This window comes from Narcine bancroftii, chromosome 8 (assembly GCF_036971445.1).
Source record: "Narcine bancroftii isolate sNarBan1 chromosome 8, sNarBan1.hap1, whole genome shotgun sequence".
NCBI lineage: Eukaryota > Metazoa > Chordata > Chondrichthyes > Torpediniformes > Narcinidae > Narcine > Narcine bancroftii.
Window position 1 is genome coordinate 23,181,255 of NC_091476.1, and position 21,470 is coordinate 23,202,724.

At 39.2% G+C, this 21,470-nt stretch overlaps 2 protein-coding genes across 13 annotated transcripts in view; one reads left to right on the forward strand and one right to left on the reverse strand.

Annotated features, from left to right (window-relative positions):
* LOC138740483 (bone morphogenetic protein 15-like) overlaps window positions 1–21,470 on the reverse strand; it is a 141,560-nt gene that overhangs the window by 89,060 nt on the left and 31,030 nt on the right. The window contains exon 3 of one of the 10 annotated variants that reach the window (XR_011342944.1): window positions 5,266–7,033. The exons of 8 other annotated variants lie outside the window; for them this stretch is intronic. The gene's annotated coding sequence lies outside the window, so the exon portion shown is untranslated. Of the gene's footprint in view, window positions 1–5,265; window positions 7,034–7,226; window positions 7,408–21,470 lie in introns of those variants that run through there. One more of the 10 variants, XR_011342943.1, reaches the window with a different exon arrangement.
* LOC138740479 (protein Shroom4-like) overlaps window positions 1–21,470 on the forward strand; it is a 102,026-nt gene that overhangs the window by 69,195 nt on the left and 11,361 nt on the right. For all 3 annotated transcript variants that reach the window (XM_069893179.1, XM_069893181.1, XM_069893180.1), the window contains 4 exons: window positions 1,537–3,964; window positions 12,220–12,284; window positions 13,005–15,005; window positions 19,078–19,590. In XM_069893179.1, the coding sequence (XP_069749280.1) occupies window positions 1,537–3,964; window positions 12,220–12,284; window positions 13,005–15,005; window positions 19,078–19,590 (5,007 nt within the window). The remainder of the gene's footprint in view (window positions 1–1,536; window positions 3,965–12,219; window positions 12,285–13,004; window positions 15,006–19,077; window positions 19,591–21,470) is intronic.

Here is a 21,470-nt window from a genome sequence, read left to right on the forward strand (position 1 = left end):
GTATACCTTTGCTACATGTGCATCTAATTTCCTGATTTATAGTGTTCTATTTCACCCTCCTTGTAAAATGAAAATCCACACTGATTAATGTTTGCCACTCTTGATGAGTATTTAGCTAAATGTCCCATTAACATTTAGCCTCTTCAAAAACTAGAGTTAATGGGGGAAAAAATGCAAGTGCATCTTGCATCCAAGGTGCAGAAAATGAGGGTACATGCATAGAAAGCAGGGCAGGTACTGTGACGGATTTATATCAATCTATAATTTAATGTTAAACTTTATTTCTTTTATAAAAATGTCTTAGTAAATTATAGAGTTAAAATATTGTACCTGTATTTTTGGTAGGTTAGCTGTATGTGATCCACAGGGTCACACATGGGTCACAGCGCATTTATAGAGAGCCATTGTTTTCAGAGAAGAGAGTTCATTCTTAGAGTCAACACATCTTGGACAGACAGAGCTAATGGATTTCAAGTGGGTCTTAGAACTGCTGAAGAAGCCATCTGTTTTTAATTAAAGCCACTTAAGCCTCTTGAACAGAGATAGGTCAGAGGCTGTTATGGATATGGAATGGTCTTGAAAAAGGAACAAAATTTTGATAGAAATAAAACTGATGGTCATATGGTTTCCAAAAATTGGGACTCACCTTGTGATAATGAAACAGTCACATGATTTGGAGAAATATATTACTGAATTCAGATATTTTAGTTCAGTTTTAGAACAGTTCAGCTTGGAGTTTACAGAAGTCAAAGCCCTGTGACATACCTTGTGAAAGACAGGGTTGAGTTACAGAAACCAGAATTGGTGCTGTTTCTTATGTGTAAGTTCTAGAAGAAGGGGAATACAGCATCAGTGGCTTTTGAATTATGAAGACCACTTTGCTGTCTCTTTGGAAAAGAGGACAGAATTCTACTGGGTCTATGATTGTGTTTGGCCACTTTGTTTAACCCTTGTCTGGTTTGTGACTTCATCATGGAAGAAGATAACCACATTTAACCCCTGTCTGGATTTATTAATTCATTGTGGAAGAAAATAGCCACATTCACTGTCTTTGAGAAGAGGGCAGATTCTTTGAATGGAAAACATAATTGTGAGTAAAATAGACCTGAAGATATAATGTTTAAAAGTGCCTTACAATTATTTTTGAACTGAGAATTAAAATCCTTCAAATAAGACTAAAATTATGTTGAACTTTTAAAGATTGACCTTTCAAAGTGGGACTTTGAATTGCACACACACACACACACACACACACACACACAGAGAGTGGGTTAAATTTAGAGTTAAGTAAATTTAGAGCTAAGTAAAAAATGTTATGTTATTAATAGTTTAATAAAAATTATTATTTTGAATTTGCCATTGGCTGGTAAACTTTCCATTGCTATTCCTGTGTTAGTGCTAACAAAAACCCTTTAGTCTCAAACATAAATAAAAGAGTTGTTAGTGCGTAACAGTACGCATTGTCTGGCATACATGCCACAGAGCAAAACAGTACTTTGTTTTTTTTAAATAATTACATTCTCTTGTATCTTCCAGTGACTTTCCTATGCAGTGGGATCAAGTAATTCTCCATCATAACTTGGATCAAAGGAGCTCATTTGGAAGTATGGACAGCCTTGACCAACCCAACCAAAGTTGTGACCAAGGCACATATCCGAACAAAAGAGATTCTGCCTACAGTTCATTTTCTGCCAGCTCTAATACCTCTGACTACACTGTCTCATCATCAATAAAGACAGATGAGTCTGCCTCCATGGACAGTATATTGCATAGTTTTGGACCATGGCCCCCCACAAGGTTTGGAGATAACCAGGACTTGCCAAGTGGAAGTGAGGGTGGGGAACCAGCAGCAGAAGAACAGCTTTGTTTACACTGTGGCAAAGGATCACCTGAAAGAGACACCATGCCCTCATCTCGTGTGCACGAACAGAACGCTCCAAGTTCTACCAGCTCAGGCCCTCCACCTCCACCTGTTCGCAGGGAAAGTTTTGTGGCAACTAAAGCTCGGTCTGCATCTGTGTGCGCGACAAATTCTGAGGCATTTACAGCAACAAACTTGTTGCTTCAACGTGGTAGGTGGACTTCTGAAACATTGTTATCAGGAAGAAATAGAGATTCTGAGGGAGAATCTTATTGTTGGGTTCCTAATTGCTCAAATGGCACAGCCCAGCACTCTAGTAAATCCATGTCTAGTCATTGTTCAATAGAGTGTTGTTGTTTGTTAAGACAACAGCCAAGGCATTACTGTCACTCTCACAGGCACAGTGAAGAAATAATTTCACATGAAAATACGTTTCCTGGAAAATCTAACCGGTATTTGATGGGGCAGTTGAATTTATGCAACTTAATTGATCCATCATTAACTACCAGTCAGTATCAGAGCCTAAATCAAATGGATCAAAATGAAAGACCAAATTTGAATTTGCATAGGCACAGTGCACCTGAGAAGTTGATGTCAGTGCAACTGCGTTCAATGAAGATTTCAGACTGCAATAAAAACGGTTTGGGAATACAGTGTAATCAGGAAAGAGGTGAATGGCCTAATAGTATGTCATCACTTCAGGATGTATATCAGCCCAATGTTGGGCTTCCTTATAAAGCTGTAAAAAAAATTGATTCTACTCCTGAAAATGAGATAAAAGAGAATCTTTTGAGTTCTGAATACCTACTGAATGGAAAGCAAAAAGAAATTGATGGTTCTAACTGTATGCACTGTTTAGATAGTCAAGAGCTTTCTTCACCTTACAAAACTCAACTCAGTCGAACAAGCTGCAGAGGTACATCTGTTGAAATGACAGTCCATCAGCAGTTACCTCCAAGACTGAATGAGATTGGAAGCACATCCTCAGGTAGCCATCTTGTAGAAATGGAGGCAGATTTGGAAGAACCCAAAAATGAACTTGTCAGAAATGCCCGCATATCAAGTTCTAGAGCAGCCAGAATGCGGCGCAAGAGTGACCGTTTTGCCACAAATTTGCGTAATGAGATACAAATGAAGAAAGCTCAGCTTCAGAAGAACAAAAGTGGCACTGCAATGCTACCGATGGAAGAGGCTTCAGAAGAAATAGGTGATTCACGAGAGAGGCCATCCACTTCCTATACTTGTATAACTAATGAGCTTGAGGCGAGTGACCGTGCAGAAGAGGCTACCAGCATGAAGGGACAGACCACAACTTCCAATAAAAGTCTGGATTACACTGCAGAAAATAATAAAACTGGAAGTATGCACCTTTGGTCATTGGCCAGCAACTCTGAAGTGTCACCAGACAAATGCAAAACAAAACTAGATAAATTATCCCAAAGCTTTGAGCAAAAAACTATACGGGAATCTTGGGGAAATGACTTCAGGGGATGGACAGGTGAAAATAAGCTGGAGTCTCAATGTAAGGTAATAAAGGGAAGTGGAGCAGATGAGATAAAACCATGTACAATGCCATTATTGCAGGAACCAGATACCTCCCCATTGGTGCCCTTTGCAGAAAGGAGAAAATTCTTTGAAGAAACTAGTAAAAGCTTCTCTGGATCTGATACTTGTCATTTTGTCGGACTTCAGAGTAAATCAAATTCAATGGGAAAATCCAAAGGTCAGAGTATTTGCAGTAAGCTACATATACTTCCACGTGACGATCTGATGCAATCCCCTGAGGAAACCTTCCAGCAATTCCCAGGCAGAGTCCGTGAACCCCCTGAGAAATATTCTGGTTGTTCATCTGGGGATACAGAACAACCTAAATACAACACTCAAAGGGAAAAACGATACGAACAGAAATGTGAAAATTTAGAGCCACTCAAACCAAAAGTATTAAGCACTTCGAAAGAGCACTATGTGCCTCATGTTCAGCAGATACAGCACCCTGCTGGAGGTCCATCAGAACATTATCAATATTTTCAATCAGATAACAGTCACCTTGAAGAACCTCGCTCTACTACAAGATTCAATCCGATGCTACCCACTTTAACAAAGGTAGGTAATTTATATTAACTACTCATTCAATAAGATCCCATTTTCATTTTGTACGGTTATTCTCCCATGGTGTCAGTCATATTTTTTATTGGTTTTATTAACAATTCCAAAATGTCATGAAGCATGCTGAAGAAAAGCAAATTAATCTTTTTTCCTTCTCTTCCCTTGAGAAATGTTGTATTGCTCAGCCCTGCTCCTTTCTCATTGGGATCAGAATTTGTTGGTTGTAATATTGTGAACATGAATAAACACCAGAGTATTTGTGGAACGAGGAATCTTTTCTGCTGTCTGGATTAGTTTTAACTGTTGTACCTCTTGTGCAGCTATGATTAAAGGATGGAAATGTACTCTAAGCTTAATGTAGCTGGGACCTAGAACATGTCAATGCATCACTGACAAGTTATCATCCTGTTGTTGAATGACTTTGTTTTCAATATGGTACTGAGATTGAAGATGTTTGTAATGATGGAGTCTTTCAAAGAAATAAGTGTCGGGGATATATCTGTCTGCAATTTCTAGAACAGATGCATAACCTTTTGTCCAGGATTCCAAAAACCAGCAACTTCCAAAAACGGGCACTTTTTTAGATAGATGACATCTGCTCATCAAAGATGGAGTCTGACGTCAAACATAATCCTGACGCAACCCTCGCTCAACTCCTGTGTATCCCATCGCGTTTCGTGTTGCTAGTTAGTGGTATCATTAGTTTATAAGTACCCTACCTGTCAAGCATGACCCTCGCTCAACTCATGTTGCAATATCCCTGTCATTCTTCACCTCCAAATCACCATATACTGACACCCGTACAGCATTATGGTGTTTTCAGTTGGCCCGTTGGCTTAATGGCCGTTGTCGCTACCCATAATCTCCCACGCAGTTGAAACCGCTGTATCACCACCAGCGCAGAGAATTCGAGAAGGGCCATTCCCCTGCTGCTGGTACAACGGTGGGGGTGTGGGGAAAAGAGAGATGGCAGTGCAACATGGGCAGGCAGGGGGCAGAGGCGGGAGGCTGCAGCATGATCGGGCAGGTGTGGGGGGGAAGACATGGCAGCTCGACAGCCGGGCGGAGGGGTGGGTAGATGACAGCTAGACGGCTGGGCGGGGGGTGGGTAGATGGCAGCGTGACTTGGGGGGTGGGAGGGAGATGGCAGCGTGACTTGGGGGGTGGGGGGGAGATGGCAGCATGACTCGGGCGGGGGGGGGGAGTTGGCAGTGTGACTTTGGTGGTGGGGGGAGTGAGAGATGTCAGTGTGACTCGGACCGGCGAGTTTGGGGAAAAGAAGGCAGCATGACTCAGGTGGGCGGGAGGAGGGAGAGACAGCAGTGCGAATTGAGCACACCTGTACTTTCAAAGAAATTTTATTATATCTTTCAGTTCAATGCTAGCTATTAAGACTGAATGATTCTAATTAGAAAAGATTCATTATGGCTTTTCAAACCTAATTTTCTCCTTTCTGCTTCTCAAGACATTGATTTATTCTGTAGGTGTAATTGGATATTCCATGTCTGTTTCACACTTCTACCCATCAAAACAACAAATGCAAGTTTTCTATTCGACTGAAAGAAGACATCGTAATCAAATCTGAATTTGTCTTTGTCTATTATTCTTGTGTTTACTTCTCTTTGGATTAACAATTGGGAAAAGGAGTATTTAATTATTGTTTACCATCCCCTCTCATTTCTTCTATCAAGTTGGGTATTAACATTGATCAGAGTTCACACTGATTCCTTGTCGGAAATTTAGCTGTTGTGGAACAAAACATCCTAAATCATGAATTGTATGTTTTCCCTTGATTATATTTTGTTAATAAAATGTATTCATTTAATTGACATGCTCTTCCACTTATTCGGTCCTTCTTTGGTATTTCCTGTCTCACATCCACTTTATATTAAATGTTGAATACCCATTTTCCATGTATTGATTTAGCAACTACATACAGGTATATGTAATTATATCAAAAGTAAATGCTGAAATCAATTAGCAGCTCAGACAGTATATCTGGAGAGAAGGACAGAATCAAGTCCATCAGATACAATCTGTTTCAAAGTCTTCAGACATAAATGTAGTTCTTTTTCTGTAACAGATGCTGCCTGCTTGCTGAGTGCTTCTAGGTTTTATTGATTTTACCACTTGAAGCTTGTTTGGTTTCAATAAATATCTTTTACAAGACTATAGAGAGAAAAGCTTCAGATTAGACTTGGTTAGCCTTGCTCCAAATTTCTCTGCCCCTCTCTTGGGTTTCTTGATCTACATTGGTTGGGTTATCAATGATGAATAGTTAATTAGGTTGCTTGTTGTAAGTCATAGATGTTGAATCAAAATGGTGGAGCATATTCTCACATCCTTTACAAACTGTGATCATCAGGAAATGATGGCATGTACATTTTGGCTTCTCAGTTCTATACATGAATTTGAATCATTTCCTTTTCCAGTAAGTAGCTCCTACCAATGGAATGGTACTTTTGGCCCCAAAGGAAGCTATGACTAAGTTATGACTGTGTTACTAAGGTTTTGCAATGAACTGCAAGGATTGTAGCAGGCAGAGTTAGATTTGAGGTAGTAAATGAGCTTTTTTTTAAATGATTGCTTTAAAGTTGCTGTGAAGCATCTCTGGTCTCTGCAATAGTCTTATGTGCAGTCATTTGCACTATACTACATAATGGTGAAATGTTACTCTTTTTTTTCCTTTCTTGATTTTCCCTTTGGTGTTGACTTTTGCTTGGGTATCTCCACGTTGGCTTGATATCTACAATGTTCCACAGGATCTGATGAGGCTGACTTCTCCCTGGTAACAAGCAACATGCTGCATATTAACTGAGTCAGAAATTAGTCGATTTTTGACTTCCAACAACTAAAATTAGAGGCTTGCTTTTTCTTTTGGTTGCCCTTGCTTCTTTTATTCAGTAATCTTGGAGTTGTGTGGAATGCCTGCAGCATCTAACATGGTGAAGAGTGGAGAAAGTAATAGACTTGCCCAGCATTATGTGATTTTATTTTTTTTTTCAAGTAGGCTCTCAGAGATTCAGTGTTCTATTTCTGGACATTTTTTTTCAAAAGGTCTGCTTCCTGAAAAAAAAATTGGCGATTATGATAGACAACTTCAACCAGAACACAAGGATAATTTTAGATTTGCTATAAAGTTTCACATAGAAAGTTGTTGAAACATTAAATTAACTTTTGTTGAATTTAGGATGTTTAATTTCATAATGATGCTGATACATTGCATTAGTTCAACTAACCTAAAAATATTTTGCTACTGATTTTCATTTGTACTCAGCTTATGATACCTCTCCTGTCAGTGTCCAATAATAGTGGGTCAGCATTGATGGATTCCATTTCCCCTGATATCACTTTTCCATGGTCACAATGTCCTGGTGAAATCTTTCACCATGTTCGTCACTGACTGCACCGAGATCAGCAGGGACGACGTCCAGGTGTGACTGCAGAAAATGAATTTTCAATGACTTGTTGCACTTCATGGATTTGTCTGCTTGAAGTAGACTTAAAATATGACAAAAATCACAAATATTGGTTATATCTAAAGAACAGTACATGATAGGAAAATTTTAAGGTGATTTTCGTGATCAGCAGCCTAAAATCCATAAAATACACCCAAAAGGGTGAATTCAGGACACAAAACCTTTGTTATCCAGTTTGAGATGTGAAGTTGAAAATGTACATTTTTTTCATGTTCTTTGAAAGATTACAGTAAAGACAGTTTTCTCTCCACCTTGATTTGCCCATATATGTGTCATTAGCTGTCACAAGATAACTAATTTGCAAACTGTTGTTGCCTTTAGGCCTCTTTGCAAGAGTTAAATGTGTACAAATAAAAATACAGACATTGAGCTAACAAATGTGGATCAACTTTATTCAACAGAGCAGATCATTGAGTGTAACCACTCTGTTCCTATAACCCTTCAATCCTTTTACATCATCCACTTACAATCTGTTCTTGAATAAAATGTGCTTCTGCTGCAGTCACTAACTCTGGATAGAAATTTCACATTTTCACCATTGTCTATTTTACAAGATTATATTTTACATTTTATAACCATGATCCTCAACTACAGGTGGTTGTTTGTTTTTATCTACCCTGTTGGCTTTTTTTGAGACTACAATCATGTTAACAAGCAATTTCTCAAGATTTCACATATTTCTTCTACTTTATTCCAGTTAGCATCCCAATATCAGACTGCCCTTAATAGCCTTGGCAATCAGGAAATGAAATCGTGGCCTTGGTTGCTATATCCTCAACCCTTCTTTAGAACTTTCTTGTCCACAGCTCAACAATGCGAAGAACAATCTGCACTGAACTTCTTCAAGTTCATGTTCCATTGAAGCAGACAAAGCCTGGAGGTCAACATTTCTTAAATATTGTAGGTGAAACACAGGATTCTGTTAAATATTTTAACTAAATGCCATCGTGGTGTTGTGCTACAGACCAGGTAGCTGCCAGAGTTAATGTGTGGATATACAACTTCATTTTTAAAGACTTTCTAATCCTTTTGCTGTAAACCCTTTTTTCACACTTTGGTAGAAGACCCTAGTCTTGTGAATTTTTAGTTTAAAGCCCACCCTCTCATCTGTTTCAATGAATAGGTTGGTCATGTTTTAGAGTTTGACATCTGAGTGCACAAACTCAGACCTTGTCTGCCTACTACATACTCCTGAGGTCCATGTGTCCTTGGTTCTAGAATGTACTTGTCATTAGTTGTGCAGTTTCCCATTGATTCTAACAATTAGTTTCACTTCCAGGTAAATTTGTTGGTGGTGAGATGCATTGATGTAGCAAGAAAAATTGAGAAAAGTATGGAGGCAATGACAAGGACTTGTTTAAAATTGATCTCACCTCGGTTGGTTCTATTTATTATAGGCCTATAAGCTAGTATTATGGCTTGTATTTCATTGTGAGGAAAACGCAGGATGGAAATAATTTTTTTTATGGGAAGCAAAATTTGAGTTGATTATTTCATATTCCCTCTTGAACGGGTCAAAGGCTCTTATGAGGTCAAAAAAGGCAATGTTTGGTGGGTGGTGCTGCTCCCTGCACTTTTCTCAGAGTGGTTGTATGGTAAACAGCATATCCACTTTGGGTGGAAGCCATGCTGTGATTGGAGGGGCAGCTCTTTGGTTACTGGAAGGAGATGATTGAGGAAGACAATAGAGATGACTGACCTGCTGTGTAGCAAATAGCAAGAAGACACCTTTTGTAGTTACTAGCTGGATTTATCTTTCCTTGAAAATGGCCATGATTATAACTTTTCTTAGGTAATAAAATATATCCTCTTTTTTCCAGATGTGCAATGATGTTCAAAGTTCAAATTTATTGTCAGAGTGCATACATGACATTACATACAACCCTGAGATTTCTTCATCCTGCCGGCCAGACAGAATTTCTACTTATTGGTAACTGTGAACTGTACTTAAGAAATAAAGATACATATACAAAAGAGAGAAATGCAAACAAACTGCAATACATAAAAATATTCAATATAAATAATTTACAAACTAAGACGCTTTAATTGAGTGTCTGAGTTTGTTTAAGAGTCTGTTGGTGGAGGTGTAGCAACTGTTCCTGAACCTGGTGGTATAAGTCTTTTGACACCTATTACTACTTTCCTGATGGCACCAACGAGAACAAAGCATGTCCTGGGGATGTGGATCCAGATGATTTCTGCTGTTCTCAGGTGGCAGTGTCCAATGTAGATTTTCTCCATGGTGCGGAGAGTTTTGCCTGTGATTTCTGCTTTCCGCTCAGAGATATTGGTGCCCCAAAACCAGGCTGTGATGCAGCCGGTCAGTATACTTTCCACTACATATCTGTAGAAGTTTGCCAAAGTTTCTGATGTCACAATAAACCTCCAAAAACTCCTGAGAAAGAAGAAACACTGGTGTGCTTTCTTCACGATGACATTAGTCTGTTGGATCCAGGAAAGGTTCCTAGATGATGACTCCCAGGAATTTAAATTTGATGTGATTGTAGATTTGCAACTGATACTTTTCACTGTAGAGTTTTAAGATGTTGACAGTGACACTATCTGCCCCAAGGATTTATTTTTATTTCTAAATTGGTAAAAATCATTTTTGACTTCTTGCTGGTTGGGTGGCAGCAAGGCTGAATTGAATGGACAGTTGGAGGATGGAGTGAAACATGAAAGTCTGCAGATGCTGAGATTGTAGTAAAAACACAAAAATCCCAAAGGAACAGCAGGTATCGCAGCATCCAATGGAGGTAAAGATAGGTTTCCGACGTTTCGGGCCTGAGCTCTTCTTCAAGATTATAAGCCAAAAAATCAGCAGGCATCTTAATTAAAGACAAGAGATTAAGGGAAAAGAATGGAAGAGGGATGAGCCCAGACCTGATAGCCAAAAAGTATTAATCGGATATGATGGAGGAAAGGTGAAAATTGATTTTGGCTATGTGAAAGGAGACGGAGCGAAAAGGGGTTGTGGGAAGAGAGAGAGACACACACACACACACACAGGCACAACTAGAGGGAAAGAGATGGGGAAGAAGAAGGGGGAAGGGGGTGGTTCTTAATGGAAATTGGAAAAGTTGATGTTAATGCCATCCAGTTGGAGGGTGCCCAGATGGAAGATGAGCTGTTGTTCCTCCAATTTGCGTGTGGTCTCAGTCTGGCAGTGCATGAGGCCATTGTCAGACAAAGAGCAAGGAAATGGGATGGGGAATTGAAATGAATGGCCACTGGGAGATCCAAGCTTTTGCAGTATGTAGAGCTGAGGTACTCAATGATGTGATCACCCAGTCTGTGCCCAGTCTCTCCAATATAGAGGAGACCACAACTGGAGCAGTGTTTGCAGTTGATAACTCCTGCAGATTTTCAAATATTCACAAAGTCCTTCTCTTGGAAGGACTGTTTGAGGCCCCGAATGGTGGTGAGGGAGGATGTTGGGTACAAGTGGAACATCTCCTGCAGTAGGTGCCAAAGGGATGATTAATGGGAATGGAGGAGAGGACAAGAGAGTCACAAATGGAGCAGTCTCTGCAGAAGGTGGAGAGGAGAGGGGTAGACCTGGGGAATGGAGCCTTGAGTTCTCATTTCAAGCACAGGATTGTAGTTGGAAGTATCATTTCCACTGAGTATTGATACCTCTCTTTCAGCAGCACCAGTAATCCCACCCACCCCCTCCCCCCACAAAATTGATTTCAATGGACTGAGACCTTGCCTGTTTTTACCATGCATGGCTTTTACATTGCTAAATAAACAGTGCATAACATTACTGTCAGTGAGTTGCTGAGCCTTTTCTTTTCTTTTCCATCTACTGCCCATTTTATTTTTGGGTGCCAGTTTTTCTTTTGGATCTATGCCTTCAGGGGTCCAAAAAGCAGTTTATTCTCCCTTGATAAAAGATGGAGCTTCCAATTGGGGAACATTGCCTACATAATCCAATAAGGTGGCCAACAATGCTCATCTTAAAAAAAAAACACACCCCAATTTCAGCCAGCAGCTTTAAGAAGGAAAATATTCAGAGGGTAAACATTACTACCCTGTACTAACATTATATTTAGGATGCTGAGTTTTCAGAGTAAAGTTGGAATTTGAAAAAAAAACCACAATTGTTCATGTGCATCTAATGTTGAGGTAGAATTAATAAAATTGCAATGAAGAACTTGAATCCTTATTCCTTTTTTTAAGATAACTGGTTATATATGGTTTAATTATGGTCGTCTTAGATCATATCATCCAAGTTAGACAGAAATTACTCTGTGTCTTGACCAAAAGATTGCATAAGGCAACTTACTTGGTCTCTATCCAAAATTATTTTTAAGAAATAATGTTAAATAAACAAATATGGATATGTATTTTGAATTATATTTATATTAATTTGTGATATGTATATGATATGACCTGCTATCTGTTATATTAGTAACCTTTGTATGTAGGATTTATATGTTAAACTCGATTAAAAATATTTTTTTAAAATAAAGAAAGAACTTGAATCAAATGAATAGAGCGAATGTGCTGCAACTGAGGTACTTCTCAATAGGGCATTGGTCATTAAATGATTGGAATATAACAGTAATACTGTCCACCCACTAGTTTACACTATACTTTTTGTAGTTACACAAACCCAGCACAGTCATTGTGTGTTAGTTCGCTACTAATTAACAGGGCTATTTCAAGACAATTAACAAGAGTCAATCCAAAACAATGATGAGTTTCCCAGCTGCACTGTAAATAAGGCTACGGATGTTTCTTTGTACTGACTGACACTCTTCATTACAGGGAAATCCGGTGGAAAAACTGGATCAGACTGAGATAATAAACAGGAAGTTTTCTTCACCAGAAAGGTAGGAGCTTAATAATTAAATCAGTGAAATGCCTTCATTTCTCCCTGCTTATCACACAGTGAAATTTGACAGATTTTACACATTATATTTAGGATGCTGAGTTTTCAGGAGTATGGCTCAATGTTTCATTCCTCAAAGCAATCATAACTTAATAAGAAAAGTGATTCTTTAATGTGTATCTTTCCAATTTCCACTGTCAAAGATCCAATGGCGAGGGGAGCAAATACCGACAATAAGCAATTGGGTAACTGGTAAAACAGATGCTAAACTGCCTACCCATCCAAGGACTGCCTTCTTTAATTTATTATAACTCCATCATATGCTCGCATGGGTATACATAAACACGGTGCTCAGCACACTTTGTGTTTTGAAAATGCATTCTAAAATCAGTTTTGTTTCCATTTTTTATCTTTCATTTTTAATTCATATTTCTTACAACATGGAGGCCATTTTGTGTAGCTCATCAAGTATGCCAAATCTTGAATGACGTCCCATTCTCAAATCTACTCCTCCTTCTCTCCACCCCCACCCCCTCGCTCCCTCTCTCTCTCTCTCTCTCCGTCTCTTTCACCAACTCACACCCCATTTGGCAGACCCATCCCACCTACTGCATGTGCATACAAGTTGAATTGAATAAAATTGAATAAAATAAAAGCATCACAAAACAAATATATGAAACTCAAAACAATTAATCAAATAATATCAATATTTGTTTTTCAGAGAAATTAAGGCACAAAGTACAAACAATTTGCAAGAAATCTCTTCCAAATTAATGTCAAAAGAGAATCTCAGGGATGAGTTCAGTAAGTTGCCAAGGAAACTAGGACAGGAACTCTCTTGGGAGATACCCAGCTCATCTCCTGCATTGCCTTTGATTTACCCTGAGTATACCCTACAATCACCCCAGAGAGAAGTTCTCTGCAACTGTACCCGCCATATTAGTTGTGAATCACTAGATGAATTGAGAAAATTTGAGGGAGAGAAACGTGCCTCACAAGACGATTTATTTACCAGCAAAAAAAAGAAAAAACCTCCACCACAGAGACCACCACCACCAAATTGGGGAAAATACAGATTGCAGAAATTGTCTCAGCATGAATCAATAGATTTGGGGAAACAGGAGTCTCAGAAATCATCGCAACACAAATCATTAGATTTGGAAACATACCAGCCTAAGAACTTGTCTCAACGTGAAGTTTTAGCTTCAGACACGTTCCAGTTTAGGAAACCACCTCAGCGTGATTTAGAGAATTTGGAAAAGGCCCAGAAAATATCCCAATGTAAATTGCCAGATGTGGAAAATTCCCAAACTCAGAATCTACCCCATCATGAATTGGAGAATTTAGAAAAGTATCAGTTCCAGAAGGTGATCCAACATGAGTTGCCAGATTTGGAAAAGTTACAGACCCAGAAATCACCTCGATGTGAATTGCCAAATGTAAACAACTGCTCATCCCGGAGTCTGGACCAACATGAATTTCCAGAAAGGGAAAGATATCCACCCCAGAAACTGTCTCAACATGAATTATCCAACGCAGAGAGGTATCTACCCCAGAAAATGTCCCAACACAAATTACCAGATATGGACAGGTATTCATCCCGAAAAATGTCCCAGCATGAATTACTGGACATAGAGAGATGTGCAGCCCAGAAATTGTCCCAGGATGAATTACCAGACATAGACAGGTGTCTTTCCCGGAAATTGTCCCAGCACGAATTATTGGACGTGGAAAGGTATCCACCCCGGAAACTGTCCCAGCACGAAGTATTGGACGTAAACAGGTATCCACCACGGAAACTGTCCCAGGATGAATTACCAGACATAGGCAGATGTCTTCCCTGGAAATTGTCCCAGCACGAATTATTAGACATGGAAAGGTATGCACCCCGGAAATTGTCCCAGCACGAATTATTGGACATAGAAAGGTATCCACCTCGGAAACTGTCCCAGCACGAATTACCAGACAAGGACAGGTGTCCACTCCGGAAATTGTCCCAGCATGAATTACTGGATATAGAAAGGTGTCCATCCCAAAAAATGTCTCAGCATGAATCACTGGACGTAGACAGATATCTACTCCAGGATCTGCCACACTGCGAGTTTCTGGATGTGGACGAACATCCACCCCAGAAACTGTGTCAACATGAATTGTTGGATATGGGCAAAATTCCACCCTGGAAGCTGTGCCAACGTGAATTGCCAGATATGGATAAGTACAAGAGCCAAAAGCTGTCACAACATGAATTGCAAAATTTACACAAATACCGGTCCCGGAAACTGTCTCTGCATGAATTGCCAGATTTGGAAAAGTACCAGTTTCGAAAACTATCTCTACACGAATTGCCAGATTTGGATAAATATCAGTTACAGAGAAGTGCTCAGTATGAAATGGATCCAGTGTTAATCTCACATCCTACGTCAATGAGTTGGAAAAAGTCAGAACCAATCACTGAAAGAGAAAAATGGTCTTATTCAGCTCTCACTCCCAATTCTGTGGATACTACAACTCGATACTCACATCCATCACAAATGTGTGCAGAGTATTTGATGGACTTTAAATACAGGTATCCGGGATCCAAGTTCATTGATCCAAGATGCTTAGTACCTTCCTCTGTAGTTCCTGTTTCAGGCGAATATGTGATCTCTTCACCATATGATTATATATCACAGAGGCCAACAGTGAGATTGCCAATGCCCCTGGACAGTGATGTCCCACCAAGGTAAATGTGTAACACTTAATACTGAACATAGCTGCAGGATTTTGTCAAGCATTGGCTAGTTCCACTAAATAAATCTTTTTGGATTAATTAATGTTGTGATACATGCAGTAGTTAATCCCAAACCTACTGTAAACTTTAGTCTCTATTGTCTTTCTCTGTTCATTGTTAAAGATTCCATGATTGCCACATAATACTACATTTTAGAATGTAACATGCATGAAATTCTTTAACTTTGTCTACTGTAAGGAAGACAGAGTGTCACCCCTTTGTCCAGCGTCCCTCACAGAAATGAGGCCCCAGCAAGGATTGAACTCGCGAACCCTGGTTATGTTAAAATGTAAATTGGGATATTACTAATTTGGGCTAAGGTACCATTGTGGTTTCTTGTCCTACCACGCTACCCTCTGTAAAGGGAAAACACATACATCCACACTTCCAAGAGTCTGACACACTGTCGATTTTTCTATCAACTTACAGCCAAACTCTTTGAATAGAGTAATCTACTTTTATAGAAGTTGAGTAGATATTTGAACTATTTGAAAATTGCAGGATTTTATTTTATTTGTTGTTTTTGTTGATTGTTTTTAATGCGAGTCGTGTATAAAGGTGGAAAAAAAAGAGTAACATCGTCTGCAGCTCCTGATTATATTGGGAAAGCATCCTATTATAGAAATCTAGTGAAAACAAAGCCACACTCGTCCTTGATGCCCTACACTGACAAATATTAGGACAAATGGCCTTGCTGCAGTGAGTTGTAGGTGGGAGAGATGGTTAAAAAGGGAAAGCATACATTTTACTTTAAAATCTGTGTTTTGGTGAGCAGAGATGATGCTTATCAGTAAAATGTTATCACGTCAACTGGTAAGGACCTGGGCAAATAATAGAATCTAGAAAAGACAGTATTCCAAAAATAATAACCTTTCATGTCTAACTTTGGAATTCATAATCTTCGATTTCTGAAGAGCCAATTGCTATAACAATCTGCCAATTGTCTGTGCAAAATGAAGCAAAATGAAGGGTTGATATGTACTTATTCTTTTTGGAACCTCTTAAATGTACTAGAGATTTACATTTTTGTAAAACAAGTTTCCTCTGATTTTCTGGCAGCACTGATTGCTAATAGGTCTGGTTTGTCAGGTGCCAGCTGTAGAGTTACACCTTGTTTAAATTTCCGTTATTCATCCCTGAGCATTTGTGCAGTATTGCTAGTCCGTTCAAGCATGAAAGATATAATTACTGCTTTGGATCCTGTTCACATGTACGTTTCATGACAGGAATTGGTAATTGTGAAAACTCAGACTAGTTATTTTCCTTTTGTTTTCCTGCTCCCATGGATTGCAAGGCCAACTGTAGCATTCCAACTGTTTCTTTGGCAGGATTAGCTAACTTGGGGGGGGGGGGGTGGTTTAATGGTCTGTTTGGCTCCTTGCCACTCCACATGTACATTGACTCATTCTGAACTATCAGGAGACATTAATTATATTGGCCATAAAATGATACTGTGAATTCAGACATTGTTTTTAGCAGTTTTGTGGTTGATAGTCTTAAAATGGATGTGCATCATGTGGCATTGATTGCAATGCATGTCATGTGATGTAATGATGTGGAATTTAAGAATGTTGCTCTTGGATGTGGAGTTTTCAAATGGAAATGTTTTGTTTTCATCTTGCATTTGAAATAGCCATTTATTACCACAAAGCACTTTGAAATGCAGAACAAGGAACAATATTTCAAGAGAGTTTACTTGTAGGCTGCTGCAATTAAAACATCTTTGATATTTTGAAAACAATGTAGTTCCAACCTTTTTTTTGGCAGAACATTGAGTTCAATATTTGAAATATAATTATTTTAAGATTATAAAAACAACCACTGGAAGCTAGAAATCTGAAAATGCTACATCATTAACATGTCACATAATATGTATGGGGAGGGGGGAAAAGTAAACATTTCAAATCAAAGCTTTCACGCCACACAAATTCTCTGCATCTTGAAACTTGTTTCATCTCTCCACTTTCCTGCTCCATCTTTTAACATTGCTTCTCTTTCCAACTGACATAAAGTGTCTTTCAGGCTCTGTGATGAAGTCTTGTATAATTGAGAGCAAGTTTCTAATAACTTTCAGCTATTTTGTTGTAAATTTTGCTCTCTGAAAACCCAAGACAACTCAGTGGGCGACAGCAGGAGGAACTGTCGTTGGAGCACACCATGGTATCGCGTTTCATGCCACTGTTAATCTTGACCTTGGTTTGTTTTTGTATGGAGTTTTCCCATTCTCCCTGTGACTGTATATGTTTGTTCCAGCTGCACCTGCTTGCCCCTTAATGTATGTAAATGGGAAAAATAGCCCCAAAGGTCCACAAATGAACAAATGCAAAACAACTATAATAATAATATCATGACAATTTTGTTACACCCCTCACCCCCTTCCACAATATACCCAATTTTTGACAACAGCTTGTGCTAAGAGTTCTAAGAGTTAAACTGTATTAGATTTAGCACCCTCCAAATATTTGGAGATTTAAATGAAGTGTTCAAAGATATGATGAGTTTAGATAGGAAATGAAAGCAAAGTAATTCCAGGGGCAAAAGGATAGATATACCAGAAAACAGCAAAAGAATCAAAGCAAAAAATACTTAAGTTGCAACATTTGAATACTTTGCATAAAAGAGCATCATTTGCAAGGTCTAATGATGACCTTTTATGCAAAGTATTTTGCATAAAAGCCCAGAGCCAACAGCCTAATTTAGTAATGTTCACTGAAGAGTTGTTCTTGGCTAGAATTCCAAGTTGGTTTCAGAATAAGGCCCTGGTATGTATCACATCTAACTACATAGCTGAGTGGTTGGGGTGCTTGATTTTGGCATCCATCCAGAAGGCAAGTCAGCATTGCAGTTAGGTTTTAGCCTGGAAGGTTGTGCTCGGAACTCTGGGATGAGGGGATGAGAGTAAAAACTGAGATCAAGTGACTCAGAGGGGAATAAGAGAGTGCCACCAACTTGGCCATAAGATTTACAATGTCATTACTAATGCAATTTTTTTTGGTCCTACAATACTGGACAATACTGGACACAAAATTAGGTCACTATTTCTCAATATAGTAGGCATGTTTTTTTTTCTGGAGGACATTCAGAACCAGAACCACAGTTTATCTCACGTGAAAGAAGACAGATCCTACAGTGCAGCATACTCCACTGGGCATGTTGACCTGGACTTGAACTCAAGATCTAGTATTGTTACAGACTCCAAAAAGTTGAATGAGGACACTGACTGTTAGAGGTGAATGTTGTGACCAAGTAGTAGGCAACTTTGAGGAAATGGATAATAAAGAAAGGAAAATGCAAGGGGAAGCCAAATGGGTTTCCCTGTAGGGACAGGTGAAGCTTCAGAATTTCTACTCTGATCAATGCTGATTCAGCCCCTTTTTTGTGTTCCTATAGAGGGAATACAACAAAAAAAAATCACTGCAAAGGTTTGTGAAAAATAGTGGACTTGTCATATGAAAATATACTGAGTTGGCTAGGCCTTGATTCTCTAAAATTTATAAGAGCCTCATTGGAATGGACATTCAGGGAGTTGATATGGGCAGGATGTTTCCCCTGGCAGATGAGTCAAGAACTGGGCAACATTTGAAATAAGAGGAAAGGCCATAGAATAGAAGCTAGTACTATTTCAACATTGTAAAGACATTTTGACAAATATATGGGCTGGAAGGGCTTGGAAGAACATGTCCCAATTACAGGTAAATGGGATTTGCTTAGAATGCCATGTTGGCAAGGATGAATTGGATACAGTTCTTTACTCAAAGACTGGTGAATGTTTTGGATTCCATTTTGAACAGTGGGAGGAGACAGGAAGAAGTCCAGACAGAGACAGGGAGAACGTACAAACTCCTTATAGATAGCACCGGTGCTATAAGAGCGTGGGCCAAATGCTACGCTAACCATGCCATGAAATTGTGGAACGGAGCAGAACTTGTGTGAGAAGATGTCATGATCTCTGTTGAATAGCACAACATATTTGAGGAACCAAATGATCACTCATGCTCCTGTTTCTTTACTTCTCTTCCTTTAGAACTCAAAAGTTAATGGATTCATTGGGGGCGGTGACATCCAGAGGAGGAAGAAACTGGCCTGAAGGAGAGCATCTCCAGCACCCAGGCAACATGCCACCTACAAAGAATGAGGTGGATCTGGGCTGTCAACGATGTGGGGAGTCCTACTCGAGTATTATCAGCAGTCAAGATGAAAGGTGGGAAGATTCAGAAATTTACATAAAACCTGTAACCAAATCACAAAGAAATCTAAAAAGCTCCTCTTGGGATCCTGGTGAGGGAATCGAGACTGTGAGGTGCTGTCCGGATGTAAAGAACACATCTCCCACTGAGCTGACTTCTGAGGAATTAGTGAGAGACATTGCAGGGAAAGACCAATCTCTGGCAGACATTCTGGATCCAAACTCAAAGATGAAGAGTGCTGTGGATATGATAGGTGGAATCTTTCCAGAAAGCAAAGTGGAGCTGTCACGAGCACGTGAACGTAAGAAACGGAATCCACTACAGCAGAACCTTAATATTAACTCTGAGAAGTAAGTCTTTCCTGATCTTGCCAATTCTGTGTTTAGACTGAGTAAAATACAGGACCAATATCTAATCTGTTGAGTTAGTTGACTATTCTAAGCTGCTGTTTAGGCACAAGAGTTTACATCTATGATCCTGTGTTACAAGGAAGAATATCAAGCTTATGAATGTTAAGTGGAGACCTACCTGGGTTAATCTGCAGTTTCTCTCCCATGGTAGTAAGGAATCCACATGAAAGAAATTCCACTAGCAATGAACTTACAAAATGCTGAGAAACCATACTAAAGGTTTGATATAATTGGTGAGAGTGATTTACCATCAAGCCAAACAATTGAACTTGTAGTAAAATGCAGGCAGTTTTGCTCTGTAAATGTTATTTAACCAGTTATTTTCTAAATGGTACCTCTGAAATCCAATGCACACATTTGTTTATTTGTCACATTATATCTTGAAGAGTAAGAGCTCTTCCATGAACAGTCTAACAGGTTAACTTTAACATTCATCTAAGTAGAGGTACAGAGCACAATTACAAAATATAGAGTTACAATGACAGAAAATAAATCAATTGGTACAAAGCAAGGCAGAATAAGATTACTGCTGTGAGGTTCATTCAGGAGCCTGATAGCTGCAGGGAAGGAACTGTCTTTAAGCCTGTTGGTGTGTATTTTTACCCTTTTGAGATTTCTCCCCATGGCAGGAAGGAGAAGGAAGTGTGCCTGAGGTGTAATGAGTCCTTCAGTATGTTACTTGTCTTTCTGAGGTAGTGGGAAATGTAAATTGAATCAATGAAAGTGAGAGGTTTACGTGATGATCTGAGCGATAATCAACATTTCTTCCAATCTCACACAGAACAGCTCCCATACATGCAGACAATGTATAATACAAAAAACATGATTTTGATAGTGTACCCGTAGAAATTGATGAAGGATATGGGACACTGAACTTCCTTAGTTTTTGGGGCATCAGTAGACTTTTTTAAAAATATTTTATTTTTGATCTTACAGTCTCTGCATTTCAAACAACACAGGAGAACAATAATTTCTTTTACAGAATATATTATCCCAAGTCTTTTTTCCACCTCCTCCCTCTTCCTCCCACCCCAAAATGATAAATCAACAAACACATATGCAAGTTACAAAAAAAATAACAGAATAACAATGGCTACAAACGGGTCACGGAAATAATCCAAAGTTAACATAAGCCAAAAAGATACCTGAGCAACCAAAAGTAGACAGAAAAAAAACAAAATAAAAAGAGACAATACAAAAAACTTGGGGTTGTGTCGACCGGCTCTCAGAGTCATTTCTTCAATCCTGGCATTCCGGTACTGGCCTGAACTTACCATCCACCGCTCCTTTTAAAGAAAGGAAGTGGGGGGAGTGTATAATCATACCTCCGCTCCAATGTACCACAAGTACATTTGCAACACTTCAATGTATGTGCCATACCTCCTCCACAGATTGTAGGTGATTTTCTCCAGTGCATCACAGCTCTGCATCTCCATGCTCCAACGTGTGGTGCTCAGCTGGGAGTCGGACTTCAAGGTAATCACTATACATTTCCTGGCCAAGGTGACCTTTACAAACTGAATTTGATATTTGGACAATCTCAAACTCATCTCCATGATATTCCCCAGCAGGAACAGCTCTAGGTCCTGTGGAAAGTCTACTCCTGTGATCTTTCCCAAAATATTCCCTAGATCTACCCAGCAGGTGTAGAGCCAAGTTGAACGTCCACATGTAAAACACAATTCTGAGTTTTCTGATTTTACCTTGTGTAATTTTTGTGGCGTAACATGGAGCTGATGTAGGAAATTGCACTGCACCAGCCTATATCTGGCATTAATGACTGCTGTCATGCTATCCCGACATAATTGGACCAGCACCAC